The sequence below is a fragment of the Coregonus lavaretus genome (genome assembly GCF_964263955.1).
Source record: "Coregonus lavaretus genome assembly, chromosome: 33".
Classification (NCBI taxonomy): Eukaryota; Metazoa; Chordata; class Actinopteri; order Salmoniformes; family Salmonidae; genus Coregonus; species Coregonus lavaretus.
The window spans coordinates 18,217,114-18,240,398 of record NC_140020.1 but is presented as its reverse complement, the minus strand read 5'-3'; the positions used below and the strand labels follow the sequence as shown (position 1 = coordinate 18,240,398).

General features: G+C 45.6%; 1 protein-coding gene across 1 annotated transcript; it reads right to left on the bottom strand.

Moving 5' to 3' along the window:
* Positions 1 to 90: 90 nt before the first annotated feature.
* LOC311108166 (uncharacterized protein) lies at positions 91 to 8,295 on the bottom strand. The gene is made up of 17 exons (XM_084150788.1): positions 8,237 to 8,295; positions 7,621 to 7,759; positions 5,762 to 5,817; positions 5,424 to 5,497; positions 4,878 to 5,200; positions 4,716 to 4,778; positions 4,335 to 4,654; positions 4,005 to 4,098; positions 3,653 to 3,777; positions 3,469 to 3,555; positions 3,292 to 3,390; positions 2,924 to 3,091; positions 2,524 to 2,715; positions 2,309 to 2,410; positions 2,134 to 2,196; positions 1,834 to 1,932; positions 91 to 1,671 (listed from the first exon to the last, which is right to left on the bottom strand). The coding sequence occupies exons 2-17, from the start codon at positions 7,730 to 7,732 to the stop codon at positions 1,237 to 1,239; spliced, it is 2,412 nt and encodes an 803-aa protein (XP_084006914.1). The 5' UTR covers positions 7,733 to 7,759; positions 8,237 to 8,295; the 3' UTR covers positions 91 to 1,236.
* Positions 8,296 to 23,285: the final 14,990 nt, after the last annotated feature.

The following is a 23,285-nucleotide window of genomic DNA, read 5'->3' as shown; positions in this document are numbered from 1 at the left end:
CACTTATCTTTCATTTAACACCTGCAGTTGTTAGTAGAATACGGTTTGTTTACAGTGTAAGACAATGGCATATTGAGAATGGAAAATTAGTAGAATTGTGTAAATATTTTTATTTGAACTGTTGATATAGCTAACACTGCTGGTAGTTAAAAATAGCAGCACATTACAATACTTCTAAAAAAAGGTAGAATGCAGTTTGTTTTCTCATCTTGAAACAATAGATTTGCCATTAATACAAATGGACACAAATGGTGAATTGAAGTGTTTGACTAACATCAGTTGGTTCATTAAACACTGAACACAATTATTCTCAAGAAGCAATGTCTAATGCCAGACAAAACAAGTTAGGGTACACTTTCACAATGTTGGGTTATGAGAATATGCCTATCGTTAGACTGAGTAGTTAATTTCAGTCATTATAAAAGTGCATGCACTATGCCTGTTTCGGTCACAGGAATCACAGACACGAGCAGAACCTTTGATCTGAAAGACATTGGTTGTCTTAGTAATATTTTAAAAGGCATCAAATAGAGAAACCCTATTCTTAACAATCAATTAGTTATGGATAATTTAAGTTTTTTTTTTAAAGGCCAGCTTCATTATTCAAAAGTAAGTAAAACAGATGAATCTATTCAAAACATAGCTTAAAACAGAAGCGCACTGTCAAATCTCAACAGGAGAAGAATAACCTAAATACAATCATCCATCTGCAGAAACAGCACAGGGGCACAAAGGGAGTAAATAAAAAGACAACTGCACCTATTTCCATCTGGACTGTACATCCACAAACAACGCAGCGTTAAAACATCACAAACAGCTAGAACCGACAACCACTATCTCAAAATCATCCTGCATTACCATATATCATTATCCAAGATATAAAATGCAGACCACATTAACACCACATGCTATGGTTAAATATGCATTGTAAAGAAGAGGTCTGATAACATGTAAGTTATAATAAGGAGTTGTATGAAATAATAGATCCATACACTAGGCACAATATGTATCTAGGAACACAAGCCAACAGATAATAGGTGTTAAAAAAAGTCTGAGTAAACATGTCAGAAAAGTTATCAAACTTATTAAAATAATAAGACACATTAAAAGTTGGCTAAGACAATCACATAATTACAGTTGAAACACAGACTACACCTCCCAGGACCAATGCAGAATGCATTTCTATTTGAACGTTCTGTAACGTTGCACCCTCTGAAGTCAGGTGATCGGACTGAACTAGTGGTTGCTTCTGGGTCGCTTGGCGACTTCAGGGTGTGTCTCGATGATACTGGGTCTCTGCAGTGCCCATTTGTCAATGTTGTGTCTCGGGCCCTCAGGATCCTCTGTCTCTGATCCGCTGCTGGAGCTGCCACTGTTGCTACTGCTGGAATGGTCACTGCCAGTGAAGTCATAGCAGTCCTTCTCCTTCCCTCTCCCCTTCCCCCTCCTCTTCCCCTCTGCTGCCTCAGGGTTGACCTGCATGGCCGGCTCGGGCACCGCTGGTGGGGGTCCCATCTGCATGTCCTGCCAGGACTCCAGGATGGGGGTGAAGACATGGAGGGTCTGTTGCTGGAGATGGTCAGTGGGGTCATCCACAGTGCTGTGCTCCTTGGGCTTGGTCTTCAGAACCTTATCAAAGTTCTTGGATTTTGAGGTCACCGCAAACCAGTCCTAAGAAAACACAGGACAAAGGAAATGAGTATAGCATGCCATCAAAAAGCACTACAACATGAATGTTTTAAGTACTGTATTCATATGGCAAAACAGTATACATTAATATGCTACAGTAGGTCATCAAGGAGGTTAAAAGTCTCAAATAAATACATTTCTGACCTGGGAGTGGACAGAGTTGATGTGGTACTTCACCCCACTCTCTGAGTTGAACTCTTTCTTACAGATCAGGCATTTGTATTTCCCTGCTTCAAAGTCCCCCTACACAGGGAGAGAAAACATTCAGTTGAATTAGATGCTTAATAATGGATTAAATTTATGTGTATACATAAGATTTATATGCTAAAATAAAACTGAAGAATTGACTCAGTTTCAGCTGAATAACTTTCCCCGTCTTCTGGATACGTTGCGGTACTTGGAAGTGAACGAGAGCGGAGCAGTGAGAGTAAATCTATTCCATACCCTTCCACAGAGCCCAAGGTGAGCCTTCAGTCCAGACACACTTGTGTAGACCGAGCCACAGCCCTGAGGGAAACCAGAAAGTTTCCTAGTCACATTATAAGTATAGTACAGTGAGTAACATCTCAACTATAGGCAACATGGGCTAAAATATCATTTAAAAAACTATGGGTTGTACCAGGTTTGGGCACTGCACTTTTTTTTGCAGCTTCACTTCGTTTTTCCACTTCCGAAGGACCTCCTGACTGAAGGCAGGCAGCCCTGGGCGGGCATATCTCAGCTGTGGAACCCAACAGAAAAATTATGGTTAATCTGGAGGTCAATGTATCCACAGGAATGGATACAGTACATGAGCACAGATCTAGGACCATCTTAGTGTTGAAGTGCCCTCACCTTCTTATCATCTGGGACAAGGTCCCCGATGACCTTCCTCTTGGGCCACTCCTTGGCCAGCTCGTCGTTAGCAATCTCCTGTAGGTGGAAAACAGCCACCTGGGCTGACATGCGTTTGACCCGGCCACTGGGTGTCCTCTCAGGGTTGGGCTCTCTCTGGGCCTTCACCTCCTCCTCCACATTCTGAATCTCCTGTGGGGGAGAGGGAGACAGCTGTCTATCATTATGTTTTATTCAAATATTATATCTGTTTGGGATTAATGTGGTCAATTTGCAGTCTACAAATGATATGCAATTATGTTCCAGCCCCCCCGACCATCCACTCAAGAAAAACATCAGCCCGCGGCTGAATCTAGTTGATGATCCCTGCTGTAAAGGCAGTACAATACAGTGAACTCACTGGTGCATGCTCCGACTTGAGGTGGTACTCCAGGCCTGCCTTGGACTTGTAGACCTTGCCACAGTGTTGGCAGTTGAGAAGCAGCTTCTCCAGCTCAGACGCCTCTTTCCCACATTTCTTCATGTGGTACAGGTAACCCATGATGCTGGTGAAACTACCAGTGCAGCCCTGTAATGTAACACAGTCCTATAGAGTGAAACACATCTATAGTTCCCATGCACCAACGATGTAGTCTAGGAAATCCCAGACCTATGTCAGAACATTGTTAATGTGAGAGGCAACCCGTCTGCCTAGGGAGACTACCAACAATGGGTTAATGTGACATCTGTACTGGAATTTCAGATACAGACGCCAGCAAGGAATCATACCTCTTTAGAGCATTTTAATTTGCCCATTCTTTTCAGCACCTTCCTCAATTGTTCCTTCATGGACTGGTCATCCAGGCCATTTATGTCACCTGGTGAGGGCTGGAAAAATACGACAGTTAACACCAACGTCAACATGAAACACACCAAAACCAGCGTCAGATGGGAGAATGGCCTTACCAGGTTATTGTGGTCTGCCATGATGTGGTACTTCATTCCCGTGGAAGACTTCAGTTGTTTCCCGCATTGCTGACACGTGAAGGGATTCTACAAAGGACACATTAGTTTTGTTTTTGAGATTCAGTTGAACCAATGCGAGTGCAACATGGAAGGCTGTTATTGTGAGTACGGCGCAGACACACACCACTCGGCAGCTCTCCATATGTTTCTTCAGTCCCTCCACAGTCTTCCTGCTCACACTTTTACACTTGGGGCACGTGACTCGCCCTTTGCCCAGGATCATCAGTTGCCACCTCTCCTCTTGACTTCCTGTTCCACACAGGAAGTAGAGAGTTTTTTGTTATTGTACAAGTGGAATAAGGTACAACCCCTACTCCATTACAATGCAATTACCAAAGGATTACATAACATTGTTAATACATGGTTACTAGAGTAATTACAGTGTTATTACACAGGTATAGGATCAACTAATGTAAAGTGTTGCTAGCGATTGAATGTATGGTGACATTTTATTTGCTAATCCTTTGTCCTCTCACCTGGGGGGTAGACTGGGGGTTCCTTCTTGGTTGTGAAGGTGAAGACTTTAGATTTCTCTTCCTTGGTAGGCTCTGCTGGGTGACTGTGACTGCTCTGGATAGTTACACCTCCAATAGAGTGACCTCTATGAACATGTTCACCTCCAACAGAGTAACTGCTCTGGACAAGTTCACCTCCAATAGGGTAACTGCTCTGGAGATGTCCACATCCAATAGAGTGATTGCACTGGACATGCTCACCTCCAAGCAAGTGACCGCTTTGGACATGACTTTGGGCATGTCCACCTCCTACCAAGTGACCGCTGTCGACATGGCTATGAACATGCCCACCTCCAACCGAGTGACTGCTGTCGACATGGCTATGAACATGCCCACCTCCAACCGAGTGACTGCTGTAGACATGGCTATGAACATGCCCACCTCCAACCGAGTGACCACTCTGGACATGGCTATGCCCACCTCCCACTGAGTGACCGCTATGGGCATGGCTATGCCCACCTCCCACTGAGTGACCGCTATGGGCATGGCTATGCCCACTTCCCACTGAGTGACCGCTATGGGCATGGCTATGAACACTTCCCACTGAGTGACCGCTATGGGCATGGCTATGAACATGCCCACCTCCCACTGAGTGACCGCTATGGGCATGGCTATGAACATGCCCACCTCCCACTGAGTGACCGCTATGGGCATGGCTATGAACATGCCCACCTCCCACTGAGTGACCGCTATGGGCATGGCTATGAACATGCCCACCTCCAACAGGAACTGGAACTGCATCAAAGAAAACATTCAACATGAACTAAAACTTGAATACCTGTTTGTGAGAGAAAAGGTCAGAAAACAATAGAGTGATGGTTGCAACATAACTACCTGACTGTCTCACTTCTTGAGGGAAATTTGTAACAGAAGGTGTGCCGTTGTCCACCTCCACTCTCCGCATTTTCTTCAGCGCAAAATTGGAGGGCATAGGTGGTTTCTGACCCCGGCCCTGGGCCCTGCCTGTGTCTGGGGCCTGGTTGGGCCAGCAGTCTTTAGCCACCAGCCTGTGAGGCAGTCTGGCAGAGGGCGGTGGAGGAGGAGGCAGTTCGCCGTTGGCTACAGCCAGGCTGGAAGACACCACTGAGCAGCAGGACGTCTCGCTGGTTGAATCCTCCACACCAGAACCCAGGGAGACATTCTGCAGATCCTCATACCTAGACAGTGACACACAGCACCAAACTCACACATGAAAACAACTACTCTGGTCAGCTTGTGCATGGAGAAAACTGTGCACAAGCAGAGACTATTTCCCAAATCAAATGCCCCAATCACCTATACACTTTGAACTTGTGGAGATCTGAGAGTATTGGACAGGTAGGAGGCAGTGATGGGAAGGAAAACATACAGCAATGGGCAATTAAAATAAAGGAAACTCACAGTAGGCCCATTGACCTTTTTCTGCCATATGTTCTTTTCATCTTTTGGGTCGCCTGGGCATGGGGGTCTTCATTCTATAATATTCAAGTACAGAACTGTAAAGCAGAGATCCAGTGTCCTACAGGATCTTACAAGGTTTTATTGTGAAAACTGCAATAAGGACCATCATATGTTGATGTTAAAGTGCTTAATGCTAAATCATTTCTAGATCACCATGATGATTGTTATTTCAGTTTTCATGTTGAGGACTAGAATAGTGCACCTATGCTTTCGTAGGAACACCCATAATGGCCAAGTAGAACTGAAACAAAAGACTGTTATTGTGTATTTATTCTTACCTTAGGTGGAACACCAATCATGCTCATCACACTCATATCTGGCATCCTCTGGATAGCTGTTGAATTATGGTCACATTTTCATTAGTTCATTTCTTTCCCTACAAAACACTACTGAAGGAGCGTTTACAAGATATAAAGATTGGAATACATACAGTGAGGGAAAAAAGTATTTGATCCCCTGCTGATTTTGTACATTTGCCCACTGACAAAGACATGATCAGTCTATAATTTTAATGGTAGGTTTATTTGAACAGTGAGAGACAGAATAACAACAACAAAATCCAGAAAAACGCATGTCAAAAATGTTATACATTAATTTGCATTTTAATGAGGGAAATAAGTATTTAACCCCTCTGCAAAACATGACTTAGTACTTGGTGGCAAAACCCTTGTTGGCAATCACAGAGGTCAGATGTTTCTTGTAGTTGGCCACCAGGTTTGCACACATCTCAGGAGGGATTTTGTCCCACTCCTCTTTGCAGATCTTCTCCAAGTCATTAAGGTTTCGAGCCTGACGTTTGGCAACTCGAACCTTCAGCTCCCTCCACAGATTTTCTATGGGATTAAGGTCTGGAGACTGGCTAGGCCACTCCAGGACCGTAATGTGTTTCTTCTTGAGCCACTCCTTTGTTGACTTGGCCGTGTGTTTTGGGTCATTGTCATGTTGGAATACCCATCCACGACCCATTTTCAATGCCCTGGCTGAGGGAAGGAGGTTCACACCCAAGATTTGACGGTACATGGCCCCGTCCATCGTCCCTTTGATGCGGTGAAGTTGTCCTGTCCCCTTAGCAGAAAAACACCCCCAAAGCATAATGTTTCCACCTCCATGTTTGACGGTGGGGATGGTGTTCTTGGGGTTATAGGCAGCATTCCTCCTCCTCCAAACACAGTGAATTGAGTTGATGCCAAAGAGCTTGATTTTGGTCTCATCTGACCACAACACTTTCACCCAGTTCTCCTCTGAATCATTCAGATGTTCATTGGCAAACTTCAGACGGGCCTGTATATGTGCTTTCTTGAGCAGGGGGACCTTGTGGGCGCTGCAGGATTTCAGTCCTTCACGGCGTAGTGTGTTACCAATTGTTTTCTTGGTGAATATGGTCCCAGCTGCCTTGAGATCATTGACAAGATCCTCCCGTGTAGTTCTGGGCTGATTCCTCACCGTTCTCATGATCATTGTAAATCCACGAGGTGAGATCTTGCATGGAGCCCAGGCCGAGGGAGATTGACAGTTCTTTTGAGTTTCTTCCATTTGCAAATAATCGCACCAACTGTTGTCACCTTCTCATCAAGCTGCTTGGCGATGGTCTTGTAGCCCATTCCAGCCTTGTGTAGGTCTACAATCTTGTCCCTGACATCCTTGGAGAGCTCTTTGGTCTTGGCCATGGTGGAGAGTTTGGAATCTGATTGATTGATTGCTTCTGTGGACAGGTGTCTTTTATACAGGTAACAAGCTGAGATTAGGAGCACTCCCTTTAAGAGTGTGCTCCTAATCTCAGCTCATTACCTGTATAAAAGACACCTGGGAGCCAGAAATATTTCTGATTGAGAGGGGGTAAAATACTTATTTCCATCATTAAAATGCAAATCAATTTATAACATTTTTGACATGCGTTTATCTGGATTTGTTTGTTGTTATTCTGTCTCTCACTGTTCAAATAAACCTACCATTAAAATTATAGACTGATCATTTATTTGTGAGTGGGCAAACCTACAAAATCAGCAGGGGATCAAATACTTTTTTTCCCTCACTGTAAATGGAGACCAAACATGCAATAATAATTATGATTCAAGACATCTGCAACTGGCCAAAGACAGATTTGGACTAGTGATAGTGTCGGTTTAGTGACATTTACCTGGTGGTGGAAGACCACTTTTTTGTTTTGGCTGTGAAACCTTCCTCTTCCTTGGCACATATGAAGGTGACATGCTTCCCTGTGTGTGATGATGAAGTTGATGATGATCCATGATTGCAGTAGACCTCACAGATCAGTACTGCAACACATAACAACACCAGGCCCAGTAATTATTCTAAGACATAGTGATGATGTCTATTGCATGCACTATCACATAATTGATAAATGGCCTTTAATATTATTTAGTCTGGGGAACATCTATTCTGTTAGTATTTTGATGTCCACATTGAAGAAAAATCACGTGGCATACTAACACTTATATGAACACAGGATTAGCCCGCGTGTGAATACAAAGGTAGGCCTAATATTAACTCCTTGGTTCTGTTTGATTCAGTGCAGCAGTGTAGTTTACTCGACCAGTGTAGCAGTGTTTCTAGAGCCCCAGCCACCATCATTGTCCACCAATAGCCACACAAAAAAGGAGAATGCTTGACCTGCAGCAAATCTACACTCTGGATGGTGATATAATGTAAACTTTCTAAACGTGCACTACACGCGCTCAAACAACTTGGCTACAATGTAGCCACCTACTAATTTCATTGTTTGATACACTTACATTGTGAAACGTGTACCCGTACCGCACACTCCTTAGCAAGGTTAGCAGCCATTCCTTTCTGTTTTAGTCCCCCTCTGTCATTTCCCCCCGACAACGATCTGCCTAACCCCTCGTTGGATTCGGTTATTTTAATAGAAAGACCATCAAATGGCTATGCTGACATTTTCAAGAGGATATCTAATTAAAAACAATTCCCAGACAAACCCTATAGTATAAATTATCCATATTGCATACCCTCTTCGAGATTACTTCATTCCCGAAACGCCCTCTTAGTGGAGACAACAAATGAGATTCCCATCTCATTCACCACGACTGTAAAAGGGGCGGTTACTTACCGCCAACCAGTCTGAACAGGGTTTGTTGAGCAGAACGCAAAACAGATTCCAGATCAGTTATGTCTACATTTTACCCTATGATGGCTCCGCCTCCAAGTAGTCTTCTACCTGATCCAGACATAGCCGCTGGAAGTAAGGGTACTGTGGGTGCTGCCCCCCCCCCCCACCCGCAAAAAAACAACATTGTTTTTTGTTTGTTTTGATGTGGTTGTTGAAAAAAAAAAAACTCTCCACAAACTGTACTGCTTCGCTTTCCCCTCCATGTCAAAGAACATCATCAGATCGTCTTGCCATAGTCACATCATCCAAAGAAATTGTCACACCATTATGGTTGGGTAAATTAGTTTCCCTGCTTACTTACCACTAACTTACATATTGATACAATTATAGGCTAATTGATAGGCACACCGAATGAGTGCATAATAATGGCATCAATATGTTGCAGATGATTTGTTCTCAGGAGTGCACCTGTCTGAAAACTAATGCATTGCTTAATGCTCATTATCCATTGAGTTGTTACTTGAAGAGTATGAATAAGTGGTGTGTATATATAGAAAGGGTTTCCAATAGTTACCACAGCAATAAAGTTGGCTATATCGTAAAAAATTACGAAAACTAAAATGAGCTTTTTGGTCTTAATTTAAGGTTAGGGTTAGGCATAAGGTTAGCAGTGTCGTTAAGGTTAGGTTTAAGGTTAGGGTTATGTTTAAAATCCCATTTTAAGAAAATAAATTACAGAAATAGGCAGGGTTTATGACTTTGTGGCTGTGGTAACTAGTGACGACCTTAAAGGCGAGACTGGTGCAGACAGACTTCTGGTGCCTATTGTGTTTTATATTGTTTAAAATGGATTGTCTTGTTTATATTAGGGATTGTGGTATACAGTTGAAGTCGGAAGTTTACATACACTTAGGTTGGAGTCATTAAAACTCGTTTTTCAACCACTCCACAAATTTCTTGTTAACAAACTATAGTTTTGGCAAGTCGGTTAGGACATCTACTTTGTACATGACACAAGTAATTTTTCCAACAATTGTTTACAGACAGATTATTTCACAATTCCAGTGGGTCAGAAGTTTACATACAGTAAGTTGACTGTGCCTTTAAACAGCTTGGAAAATTCCAGAAAATGATGTCATGGCTTTAGAAGCTTCTGCTAGGCTAATTGACATCATTTGAGTCAATTGGAGGTGTACCTGTGGATGTATTTCAAGGTCTACCTTGGCATCATGGGAAAATCAAAATAAATCAGCCAAGACCTCAGAACAAAATGTGTAGACCTCCACAAGTCTAGTTCATCCTTGGGAGCAATTTCCAAACACCTGAAAGTACCACGCTCATCTGTACAAACAATAGTACGCAAGTGTAAACACCATGGGACCACGCAGCCGTCACACCGCTCAGGAAGGAGACGCGTTCTGTCTCCTAGAGATTAACGTACTTTGGTGCAAAAAGTGCAAATCAATTCCAGAACAACAGCAAAGGACCTTGTGAAGATGCTGGAGGAAACAGGTACAAAAGTATCTATATCCACAGTAAAACGAGTCCTATATCGACATAACCTGAAAGGCCGCTCAGCAAGGTAGAAGCCACTGCTCCTAAACCGCCATAAAAAACCAGACTACAGTTTGTAACTGCACATGGGGACAAAGATCGTACTTTTTGGAGAAATGTCCTCTGGTCTGATGAAACAAAAATATAACTGTTTGGCCATAATGACCATCGTTATGTTTGGAGGAAAAAGGGCGTTGCTTGCAAGCCGAAGAACACCATCCCAACCGTGAAGCACGGGGGTGCTAGCATCATGCTGTGGGGGTGCTTCGCTGCAGGATGGACTGGTGCACTTCACAAAATAGATGGCATCATGAGGAAGGACAATTATGTGGATATATTGAAGCAACATCTCAAGACATCAGTCAGGAAGTTAAAGCTTGGTCGCAAATGGGTCTTCCAAATGGACAATGACCCCAAGCATACTTCCAAAGTTGTGGCAAAATGTCATAAGGACAACAAAGTCAAGGTATTGGAGTGGCCATCACAAAGCCCTGACCTCAATCATATAGAACATTTGTGGGCAGAACTGAAAAAGTGTGTGCGAGCAAGGAGGCCTACAAACCTGACTCAGTTACACCAGCTCTGTCAGGAGGAATGGGCCAAAATTCACCCAACTTATTGTGGGAAGCTTGTGGAAGGCTACCCTGACCCAAGTTAAACAATTTAAAGGCAATGCTACCAAATACTAATTGAGTTTATGTAAACTTCTGACCCACTGGGAATGTGATGAAAGAAATAAAAGCTGAAATAAATCATTCTCGCTACTATTATTCTGACATTTCACATTCTTATAATAAAGTGGTGATCCTAACTGACGTAAAACTGCATTTTTACTAGGATTAAATGTCAGGAATTGTGAAAAACTGAGTTTAAATGTATTTGGCTAAGGTGTATGTAAACTTCCGACTTCAACTGTATATTATGGAGATGGGTGGGAGACTGCATAGCATATCTCAGAGAGGTCAGTCATAGTCAAAATGAAAGTGAAAAAAGACTAGAAACATTTACACTGTTTGCACACTGCTGTTGTAAGATAAGATATGTATTTTATTGACTGTTACATTACTAATACATATTTTTTCCCTGTTCACTTCCCTTACAGATTCACAATGGAACGCAGAGGTAATTATTTTAACAGGACACAGGCCTACCACTGTTTTAAATAATGTTTAAGTAATGTTTAAGGCCAGATTTGAGGTTAGGCTTATAGTTGTCTGGGCAGTGATCTAAACCAAAACATTTCTACTTTTAGTTTTAGGGTCTATACTTGACCTTTCTCTTTTTTGTCCGTTACAAAACAGAGGTGCCAAGGTTGGTGGAGTACTACACCATCACCACTGGCAATACTATGGGTTCTCATATCCAGTTTATGAGACAACTCAAGTGATGTCACCAGAGTAGAGTGATGGCGTCATGGCTTTCTGTGCCATCGTCTCTCGTGCTGGGACTGATATTGAGGCAGCACTGCAGCAGATTCCAGGTAGCCAACCCCCAAAGTATCCTTCAAAACTACATTACTGTCTCTTCTATATATTCTATCTCCACATCAGTGTTGATCTAGATAGAACATCAGTGAGCGCGATAGTGGGGTAACCTGGGGAGTTCTGAGGTACCGGAACACATACAAAATAATCACCTTTATAATAAAGCATTGCATGCATGTCATCGCATTTGCGTAGTGGCGCAGAAGTTGCACACATCAAATCAAATCAAATGTATTGCTCACATACACATGGTTAGCAGATGTTATTGTGAGTGTAGCGAAATGCTAGTGCTTCTAGTTCCGAAAGTGCAGCAATATCTAGCAAGTAATATCTAACAGTTCCACAACAAAAACCTAATACACACAAATATACAGTGGGGAAAAAAAGTATTTAGTCAGCCACCAATTGTGCAATTTCTCCCACTTAAAAAGATGAGAGAGGCCTGTAATTTTCATCATAGGTACACGTCAACTATGACAGACAAAATGAGAAGAAAAAAATCCAGAAAATCACATTTTAGGATTTGTTATGAATTTATTTGCAAATTATGGTGGAAAATAACTATTTGGTCAATAACAAAAGTTTCTCAATATTATGTTATATACCCTTTGTTGGCAATGACACAGGTCATACATTTTCTGTAAGTCTTCACAAGGTTTTCACACACTGTTGCTGGTATTTTGGCCCATTCCTCCATGCAGATCTCCTCTAGAGCAGTGATGTTTTGGGGCTGTCACTGGGCAACACGGACTTTCAACTCCCTCCAAAGATTTTCTATGGGGTTGAGATCTGGAGACTGGCTAGGCCACTCCAGGACCTTGAAATGCTTCTTACGAAGCCACTCCTTCGTTGCCCGGGCGGTGTGTTTGGGATCATTGTCATGCTGAAAGACCCAGCCACGTTTCATCTTCAATGCCCTTGCTGATGGAAGGAGGTTTTCACTCAAAATCTCACGATACATGGCCCCATTCATTCTTTCCTTTACACGGATCAGTCGTCCTGGTCCCTTTGCAGAAAAACAGCCCCAAAGCATGATGTTTCCACCCCCATGCTTCACAGTAGGTATGGTGTTCTTTGGATGCAACTCAGCATTCTTTGTCCTCCAAACACGACGAGTTGAGTTTTTACCAAAAAGTTATATTTTGGTTTCATCTGACCATATGACATTCTCCCAATCCTCTTCTGGATCATCCAAATGCACTCTAGCAAACTTCAGACGGGCCTGGACATGTACTGGCTTAAGCAGGGGGACACGTCTGGCACTGCAGGATTTGAGTCCCTGGCGGCATAGTGTGTTACTGATGGTAGGCTTTGTTACTTTGGTCCCAGCTCTCTGCAGGTCATTCTCTAGGTCCCCCCGTGTGGTTATGGGATTTTTTCTCACCGTTCTTGTGATCATTTTGACCCCACGGGGTGAGATCTTGCGTGGAGCCCGAGATCGAGGGAGATTATCAGTGGTCTTGTATGTCTTCCATTTCCTAATAATTGCTCCCACAGTTGATTTCTTCAAACCAAGCTGCTTACCTATTGCAGATTAAGTCTTCCCAGCCTGGTGCAGGTCTACAATTTTGTTTCTGGTGTCCTTTGACAGCTCTTTGGTCTTGGCCATAGTGGAGTTTGGAGTGTGACTGTTTGAGGTTGTGGACAGGTGTCTTTTATACTGATAACAAGTTCAAACAGGTGCCATTAATACAGGTAACGAGTGGAGGACAGAGGAGCCTCTTAAAGAAGAAGTTACAAGTCTGTGAGAGCCAGAAATCTTGCTTGTTTGTAGGTGACCAAATACTTATTTTCCACCATAATTTGCGAAGAAATTCATTAAAAATCCTACAATGTGATTTTCTGGATATTTTTTTCTCAATTTGTCTGTCATAGTTGACGTGTACCTATGATGAAAATTACAGGCCTCTCTCATCTTTTTAAGTGGGAGAACTTGCACAATTGGTGGCTGACTAAATACTTTTTTCCCCCACTGTAAGTATTTGATCACCTACCAACCAGTAAGAATTCCGGCTCTCACAGACCTGTTAGTTTTTCTTTAAGAAGCCCTCCTGTTCTCCACTCATTACCTGTATTAACTGCACCTGTTTGAACTTGTTACCTGTATAAAAGACACCTGTCCACACACTCAATCAAACAGACTCCAACCTTTCCACAATGGCCAAGACCAGAGAGCTGTGTAAGGACATCAGGGATAAAATTGTAGACCTGCACAAGGCTGGGATGGGCTACAGGACAATAAGCAAGCAGCTTGGTGAGAAGGCAACAACTGTTGGCGCAATTATTAGAAAATGGAAGAAGTTCAAGATGACGGTCAATCACCCTCGGTCTGGGGCTCCATGCAAGATCTCACCTCGTGGGGCATCAATGATCATGAGGAAGGTGAGGGATCAGCCCAGAACTACACGGCAGGACCTGGTCAATGACCTGAAGAGAGCTGGGACCACAGTCTCAAAGAAAACCATTAGTAACACACTATGCCATCATGGATTAAAATCCTGCAGCGCACGCAAGGTCCCCCTGCTCAAGCCAGCGCATGTCCAGGCCCGTCTGAAGTTTGCCAATGACCATCTGGATGATCCAGAGGAGGAATGGGAGAAGGTCATGTGGTCTGATGAGACAAAAATAGAGCTTTTTGGTCTAAACTCCACTCGCCGTGTTTGGAGGAAGAAGAAGGATGAGTACAACCCCAAGAACACCATCCCAACCGTGATGCATGGAGGTGGAAACATCATTCTTTGGGGATGCTTTTCTGCAAAGGGGACAGGACGGCTGCACCTTATTGAGGGGAGGATGGATGGGGCCATGTATCGCAAGATCTTGGCCAACAACCTCCTTCCCTCAGTAAGAGCATTGAAGATGGGTCGTGGCTGGGTCTTCCAGCATGACAACGACCCGAAACACACAGCCAGGGCAACTAAGGAGTGGCTCCATAAGAAGCATCTCAAGGTCCTGGAGTGGCCTAGCCAGTCTCCAGACCGGAACCCAATAGAACATCTTTGGAGGGAGCTGAAAGTCCGAAACCTGAAGGGTGTCCCTGCTGCAGTGTGTGCAAACCTGGTCAAGACCTACAGGAAACGTATGATGTCTGTAATTGCAAACAAAGGTTTCTGTACCAAATATTAAGTTCTGCTTTTCTGATGTATCAAATACTTATGTCATGCAATAAAATGCAAATTAATTACTTAAAAATCATACAATGTGATTTTCTGGATTTTTGTTTTAGATTCTGTCTCTCACAGTTGAAGTGTACCTATGATAAAGATTACAGACCTCTACATGCTTTGTAAGTAGGAAAACCTGCAAAATCGGCAGTGTATCAAATACCTGTTCTCCCCACTGTATATATCTGTCATATTGCGGTATCTAGCTATAAGTTACATATACATTTACATTTACATTTACATCAAATGGATAGGTCTAAGCAATTATGGTCATTCCAACTGCCCTTAACTAGGTGACATATGCTTCTTTTGGCATGGGATTGTCAAGGATGTGGACAGCTGGGCAAGTGAAATAACCTTTTGTTTATCGATCACATTCTATTAAATCTGAAATTATTATGATTTCAATGAATGTCATATCAGAGAGAACACAATGTTTCAATTTGTCACCTTGTGCTTATAGGTCAGTACCTGTCTAGCTTGACAGAAGTTTGAAAGGGTGAAGACTGTGGCACAGGAGTTGAAGCCCATCAGTTGTTTCATCGTGGCACATGCTCGGTAAGTGTCACAGTTCAAATTTTGCCCTGATAAGTTGTTTTGTAATGGTTGCTTTATTTGACCACAGCAGAGTTCAATATTATAGACTGTGTAATTATCCTTACAAATATGAAAATCTGCGTACAGAATGACACAGATACTGGTAAGAATGAAGTAATCTTCTCTCTAACACTTTATATGTTAGGGTTGGACCTCATCGGACCCTTCACGAAATCCAGGAATGGCAACAGCTGGTGTCTGATGGCGACCGATTATTTTACCAAGTGGGTGGAGGCAATACCCATTAAGGTCTGTAAAGGAAGATAACGTTCTTAACTCTAAAATCCCTTATTCAACCCATTAAAAAAATTATTTTATTTTTGTTAAGTGAATTATTTAACAAACTATTTCAGTGTCTCTGTGCGTCTCCCAAAAGGTTGTACGTTTTTTGGGATTTAAGTAACGGACAGAGTCACGATCTGCATAGTCAGAGATCTTTATTCATTGAGAATTCTAAAACAAAATGGTGGTACAATCCTTTTATACACATAAGTCATTCGAAAAATCCTGCTATCCACTATACACATCTTGTAAGCACACACACACTTCGGTTCAGCTCATGTTTTCCTCTGCTCTCCTGACCATTAGGTCACACACTGTTCTTATCTTTTCCTACTCCTTGCTCGGCCAGGTGGCAAACTTCAGTTATCGCATCCTCACAATATCCTGCATACTCCTCAAAAAGTCTAACAGTTTCTCTCCTCCCTAAATTGGGAGGCCCCTTTATCTTGGTTTAGACAGTTCTCCTTTGTTGTCTGGTCTAACTCTTACTCACATTGCTAAATAGTAGCTCAATGTCATAGTCTTTACTGGTCCTACACTCACACATTCTAACACATTTCACACAGTTTCAGGGTGTAATAATTACTCATTTATAATTAATCTATCAATCCACCCTTTGACTAAATATTACACACATACAAAATATATGTTGTTATAGAAATGAATCACACTCATTGAAGTATATAAGTTGGTTTGCATATAAAAACATTACAAATTGTCTCATTCAATACAGGTTCATCAGGGTTACCCCATGATTAAAAGCGTAACGTAATGTTACTCTTAAGCAATGGTACCTAACCTGTTTACCCACTATCTGGAAACAACAGTCTAAGCCTATAGTGAAGAACATTTGCTTCATCACATCCTGCAATGTTGATTAATTAGTATATCATTGTCAGTTTGGCACCAATGTGGATGTGATGAGGAGTCAGGCGCAGGACACAGAGGTTTAGTCCAACAAACTTTACTCTAGTAAAGTGAACAATAATCACTACACGACCTCGAAATACAGAGGCGAGAACAGTACGCAACATGCGTAAAACAAAACATGTAGAGCGCAAAACACGCAGCTCAAACGACACGCGGACAACAACACACAATATAACTAACACAAAACAGGGAACTTATAGGACACGTAATTAGGACACAAACAGACACAGGTGTACCAGACAGACCAAAGCAATCAACACACGAAACATACAACGGTGGCAGCTAGTATTCCGGGGACGGCGAACGCCGAAGCCTGCCCGAACCAGGAGGAGGAGCAGCCTCGGCCGAAACCGTGACAGTACCCCCCCCTTGACGCGCGGCTCCAGCCGTGCGCCGACCCCGGTCTCGGGGACGGCCAGGAGGACGCAGACCCGGGCGCGTGGGATGCCCACGGTGGAACTCTGTCAGGAGGGATGGGTCGAGGATGTCCCTCCTAGGCACCCAGCACCGTTCCTCCGGACCGTACCCCTCCCACTCCACGAGATACTGGAGACCACTCCTCCGGCGCCTCGAGTCCAATATAGTCCGGACCCTGTACGCCGGTGCCCCCTCGATGTCCAAAGGGGGTGGAGGGGTCTCTCCTATCTCCTCCTCTTGGAGTGGACCAGCTACCACCGGCCTGAGAAGAGACACATGGAACGAGGGGTTAATATTTTTGTACTCAATAGGCAGTTGTAATCTGTAACACACCTCGTTCAATCTTCTCAGGACTTTGAAGGGCCCCACAAACTGCCGTCCCAGCTTCCGGCAGGGCAGGCGGAGGGGCAGGTTTCGAGTCGAGAGCCAGACTCGATCTCCCGGTGCGTACACCGGCCCCTCACTGCGGTGGCGATCGGCACTCGCCTTGTGTTGACGGATGGCACGCTGCAGATGGACATGGGCAGCGTCCCACGTCTCCTCCGAGCGCCGAATCCACTCGTCCACCGCAGGGGCCTCGGTCTGGCTCTCGTGCCACGGTGCCAGGACCGGCTGATACCCTAAAATACACTGGAAAGGTGTTAATCCGGTGGAGGAGTGGCGGATAGAGTTCTGGGCCATCTCTGCCCAGGGGATATACCTCGACCACTCCTCCGGCCGGTCCCGGCAATAGGACCACAAAAACCTACCCACATCCTGGTTCACACGTTCAACCTGCCCATTGCTCTCTGGGTGGTACCCCGAGGTAAGGCTAACCGAGACCCCCAGGCGTTCCATGAACGCCCCCCAGACTCTGGAGGTGAACTGGGGACCTCGGTCGGACACAATATCCTCGGGGACCCCATAGTGCCGGAACACGTGGGTAAAGAGGGCCTCGGCGGTCTGTAGGGCAGTAGGGAGACCCGGCAGTGGGAGGAGACGACAGGCCTTAGAAAACCGATCCACAACGACCAAAATGGTGGTATTACCCTGGGAAGGGGGTAGATCGGTCACAAAATCCACCGAGAGGTGGGACCATGGTCGTTGTGGAACGGGCAGAGGATGTAACTTACCCCTGGGCAAATGTCTAGGTGCCTTACACTGGGCACACACCGAGCAGGAGGAGACATAAACCCTCACATCCCTGGCTAACGTTGGCCACCAGTATTTCACGCTAAGGCAGTGCACCGTCCGACCAATACCAGGATGTCCAGAGGAGGGTGATGTATGAGCCCAAGAAATAAGCCGATCACGAACCTCGAGCGGAACGTACGTCCGCCCCACAGGACACTCGGGGGGAGTAGGGTCGGTACGCAGCGCCCGCTCGATTTCCGTATCGACCTCCCATACTACCGGAGCCACCAGACAAGACTCCGGCAGTATGGAAGTAGGCTCAATGGACCTCTCCTCTGTGTCATACTGCCGGGACAGGGCGTCTGCCTTACCGTTCTGGGACCCAGGGATTTATGTGATCTTAAAAACAAACCGGGTCAGGAACATGTTCCACCTAGCCTGACGAGGGTTCAATCTCTTAGCTGCCCGGATGTACTCCAGGTTACGGTGATCAGTCAGAATGAGGAAAGGGTGTTGAGCCCCCTCAAGCCAATGCCTCCACACCTTTAGGGCCTGGACCACAGCTAACAGCTCCCTGTCCCCAACGTCATAATTGCGCTCCGCCGAGCTGAGCTTCTTAGAGTAGAACGCACAGGGGCGGAGCTTAGGTGGCGTGCCGGACCGTTGTGACAGGACTGCCCCAATACCGGTCTCGGACGCGTCCACCTCTACTTGGAAAGGCAAAGAGGGATCCGGATGCGCCAGCACCGGGGCCGAGACGAACAGGTTCTTCAGCTTGACAAATGCCCTGTCCGCCTCAGCTGACCACCGCAAGCGCACCGGACCCCCCTTTAGCAGGGACGTAATGGGAGCTGCAACCTGTCCAAAGCCCCGGATAAACCTCCGGTAGTAATTAGCAAAACCCAAGAACCGCTGCACCTCTTTTACGGTGGTTGGAGTTTGCCAATTACGCACAGCCGCTACCCGATCTACCTCTATCTCCACGCCAGACGCGGACAACCGATAACCCAAAAAGGAGACGGACTCCTGGAAGAACAGGCATTTCTCTGCCTTGACATACAAGTCATGCTCCAACAGTCGTCTCAATACTCGGCGCACCTGGGCTACATGCTCGGCTCGTGTAGAAGAATACACTAGAATGTCGTCAATGTACACCACTACACCCTGCCCATGCATGTCCCGGAAAATCTCGTCAACAAAGGATTGGAAGACTGAAGGAGCATTCATTAACCCGTATGGCATGACGAGATACTCGTAATGACCCGAGGTGGTGCTAAATGCTGTTTTCCATTCATCCCCCTCCCTAATGCACACCAAATTGTACGCGCTCCTGAGATCTAACTTTGTGAAGAACCGCGCTCCGCGTAATGACTCCGTCATCGTCGCAATCAGTGGAAGTGGGTAACTGTATTTTACTGTGATCTGATTGAGACTACGGTAATCAATACACGGGCGCAATCCCCCGTCCTTCTTCTTCACAAAGAAGAAACTCGAGGAGACCGGAGAAGTAGAGGACCGTATGTATCCCTGTGCCAAGGACTCGGCTATGTAAGTCTCCATAGCCGCAGTTTCCTCTTGAGACAGGGGATACACATGACTCCTGGGAAGAGCTGCTCCGGTCTGGAGATTTATCGCACAGTCCCCCTGTCTATGAGGAGGTAGCCGTGCTGCCCTCGATTTGCTAAACGCTAGTGCTAAATCCTCATACTCGGGGGGAATGCGCAGTGCGGGCACTTGGTTCGGACTCTCTACCGAGGTCGCCCCTATGGAAACACCTAGAAATCTCCCTACACACTGGGCAGACCACTCCATAAGAGCCCTCTGTTGCCACGCTATAGTAGGATCGTGGGTGCTTAACCAGGGAAGCCCCAACACCACTGGGTACGCAGGAGAGTCAATCAGATAGAACTGAATGATTTCCTCATGACCCCCCTGCGTCGTCATCGTCAGCGGTGCTGTGACATCCCTGATCAGACCCGACCCCAACGGCCGGCTGTCTAATGCGTGGACAGGGAATGGAACTTCTACCGGCCGAAGGGGAATTCCTAACCTAGCACAAAATGCCCGATCAATAAAGTTCCCAGCTGCGCCTGAATCTACTAGCGCCTTATGCTGGGAATGAGGTGCCACCTGTGGAAAACGCACAGGAATACTCATGTGACCAACAGAGAGCTCTGGGTAAGTGGGGCGCCTACTCACCTGAAATGACTCCCCAGTGCGTGACCTGTTGTCCCCTCTCTCAGAAGACCCTCCCCAGCACCTGGCTGCGGTGTGTCCTCCACGGCCACAGTTGGTGCAGGGGGTGGCCCCCCTCGGGTTCTCCTTCCTCCTCTCTCTAGCGCCAGCACCCCCGAGCTCCATAGGAATTGGCTCGGAGGTGCTGGAGGATGGAATGGACGACCCCCACTCGGGACGTCCGCGGGTAGCCAGCAGGGTGTCAAGCCGGATGGAGATGTCCACCAGCTGGTCGAAGCATAGGTTGGTGTCCCTGCAGGCCAGTTCACGACGAACGTCCTCTCGCAGGCTGCACCGGTACTGGTCGATGAGGGCCCTCTCATTCCATCCTGCATCCGCAGCTAACGTCTGGAACTCCAGTGCGAACTCCTGTGCGCTCCTCTTCTCCTGTCGGAGGTAGAACAGACGCTCCCCCGCCGCCTTCCCTTCAGGTGGGTGATCGAAGACTGCCCGGAAACGGCGGGAGAACTCAGCGTAGGTGATGGTAGCTGCGTCTATTCTCCTCCATTCGGCGTTGGCCCACTCCAACGCCTTTCCGGATAGACAGGAGATGAGGGCGGAGACGCTCTCGTATCCCGAGGGCGCTGGGTGTATAGTAGCCAGGTATAGTTCTACCTGCAGGAGGAACCCCTGACACCCGGCTGCAGAACCGTAATATGCCCTCGGGAGCGAGAGCCGAATACCACTGGGTTCCGGCGCTGAGAGAGGAGGACTGACCGGTGGTGATGGGATGGTGTATGAGGACGTGGGCACCTCTCCATTAGCCAACCGGTGCAGAGTGTTGGACACCTCGCCCAGAACGGCCTCCAGTTGCCGGATCATGGAGTCCTGCTGACTGAGCCGTTCTTCTAGCGACCAGGTTGTCGTCGCTGATCCTGCTGACTCCATAGAAGGTGTGTTGTTCTGTCAGTTTGGCACCGATGTGGATGTGATGAGGAGTCAGGCGCAGGACACAGAGGTTTAGTCCAACAAACTTTACTCTAGTAAAGTGAACAATAATCACTACACGACCTCGAAATACAGAGGCGAGAACAGTACGCAACATGCGTAAAACAAAACATGTAGAGCGCAAAACACGCAGCTCAAACGACACGCGGACAACAACACACAATATAACTAACACAAAACAGGGAACTTATAGGACACGTAATTAGGACACAAACAGACACAGGTGTACCAGACGGACCAAAGCAATCAACACACGAAACATACAACGGTGGCAGCTAGTATTCCGGGGACGGCGAACGCCGAAGCCTGCCCGAACCAGGAGGAGGAGCAGCCTCGGCCGAAACCGTGACAATCATACTTAAAACAAGACTTTAATACACAAAAATCATTACAATAACTTTTAAACTAGAGATTTGTAGTTCTAGGTTAACATCCAATCACAGCTCTTCGTTAGATTTTCACTGCAACCTTCCCACATTAGAACTAAGAAAAGTTTCATCCAGTCTCAAACTATCTGAATCGTTGTCATCCTCCACCAAGCCTGGTAGGTCATATCCTTCATTCCTTAGGTCGGAGTCCGGGATTGGGCCATATCTCACCATCTGTTGGGAAACCGCCTTCTCCATCGCCTTGCTCACCAACCCTCGGACACAGGGAATAAGACAACATCCACAAAGAACAAGTATACCCATAGAAGCTATAGCTGCACCCAGAATAGTTACAACAATAGTTTTCCATTTACCAAATATGTTATCAAACCAACAGTTTAGTGAGCTATCAATACCAGAGTTCTCAGCCAGTTCGATCGCCAGCGTGGTGAGTCCCTGAAGCGCTTTGGTCACGGACCCGTCCGGTGCTGTATTGTTGGGGATGAAAGTACAGCACATAGATCCAAACGGAACACAAACTCCGCCCCGCTCAGCCAAAAGCATATCTAAAGCTATTCTATTCTGCCATGCCATTAAGCTAGTTGCCGCTGTCTGCTCAGCCAATCCCTTTATTGCATCACGAGTGTGGTTTATAAATCTTTTCTGGTTATAGTAAATATAATTTATCCAATCTACGTTTTTATTAATTGTTGACCACCAGAAAAAACTTGATTCAAACCCAGCTGCAATTTGATTCCTAGCTTTGAATTCTTCTGGAACCCCTCGAGGTACTCCTATCCAATCAATATATATCCTTTCATTAAAGGATCCCGGGAGGAGGTCCCGCTTTCTGCGTGACAACTCACCAGTCTCTGACACGTTTGATTGTTTGCGTATGTAGGTGAGGCCACAATCTGTTATCACCACACAACCACCAGATGTCAGCACGGGCCTGGTTTTGGATCCTAAAATCCTCTGGCTGCAACAAAGAGGAGAGATTAGTCATGGTCTCTTTAGTTGTGACATTCTCTGTGTGGGAGCAGGAGCTAAGATGCCCTACCCTGTATCCTATCTTATTAGTCCTAGAAAAACAATAAGAAGAATCCCCTGAGACTTCAAACGGAGGTAACCTAGGTCGGGGTGACTTTGTTATCGGGGGATACAGATAGTGCAAGTTACTACAAGACTCCTTCACCACATTCCCAGGTGGCTTGAACAATTTAAGGATTGGATAAATCTGACGGAGAGTTAAAGCCCGTCAAGGGGAACGGAGTAGTTGTTAACCTTGGTTTGTCTGTCCCACAGGCATAACAGTCCTCTTTAGACATAGTTCTTGCCATATACTGAATCTGGCTGCTTCCAGTCTTTCTTCTTCAAGGATTGGATCCACACCCAGTCGCCTGGTTGGATGGAGTGGGTTACCTTCTCCTTTAGTTCTCCTGTGGGGCACAAAATCTTTGACATACGTGTTTGGTTAATGAACAGTCTTCTCATGTGTTGTGCCAACGTGTCTTCTACTTCTACGTCTGCCTGTTCTGGCCCTGTCAACAGTGGCATCCTGTAAGGTCTTCCAAACACTTTCTCAAAGGGGGACAATCCATTCTTATCTGGCGTTATTCGGA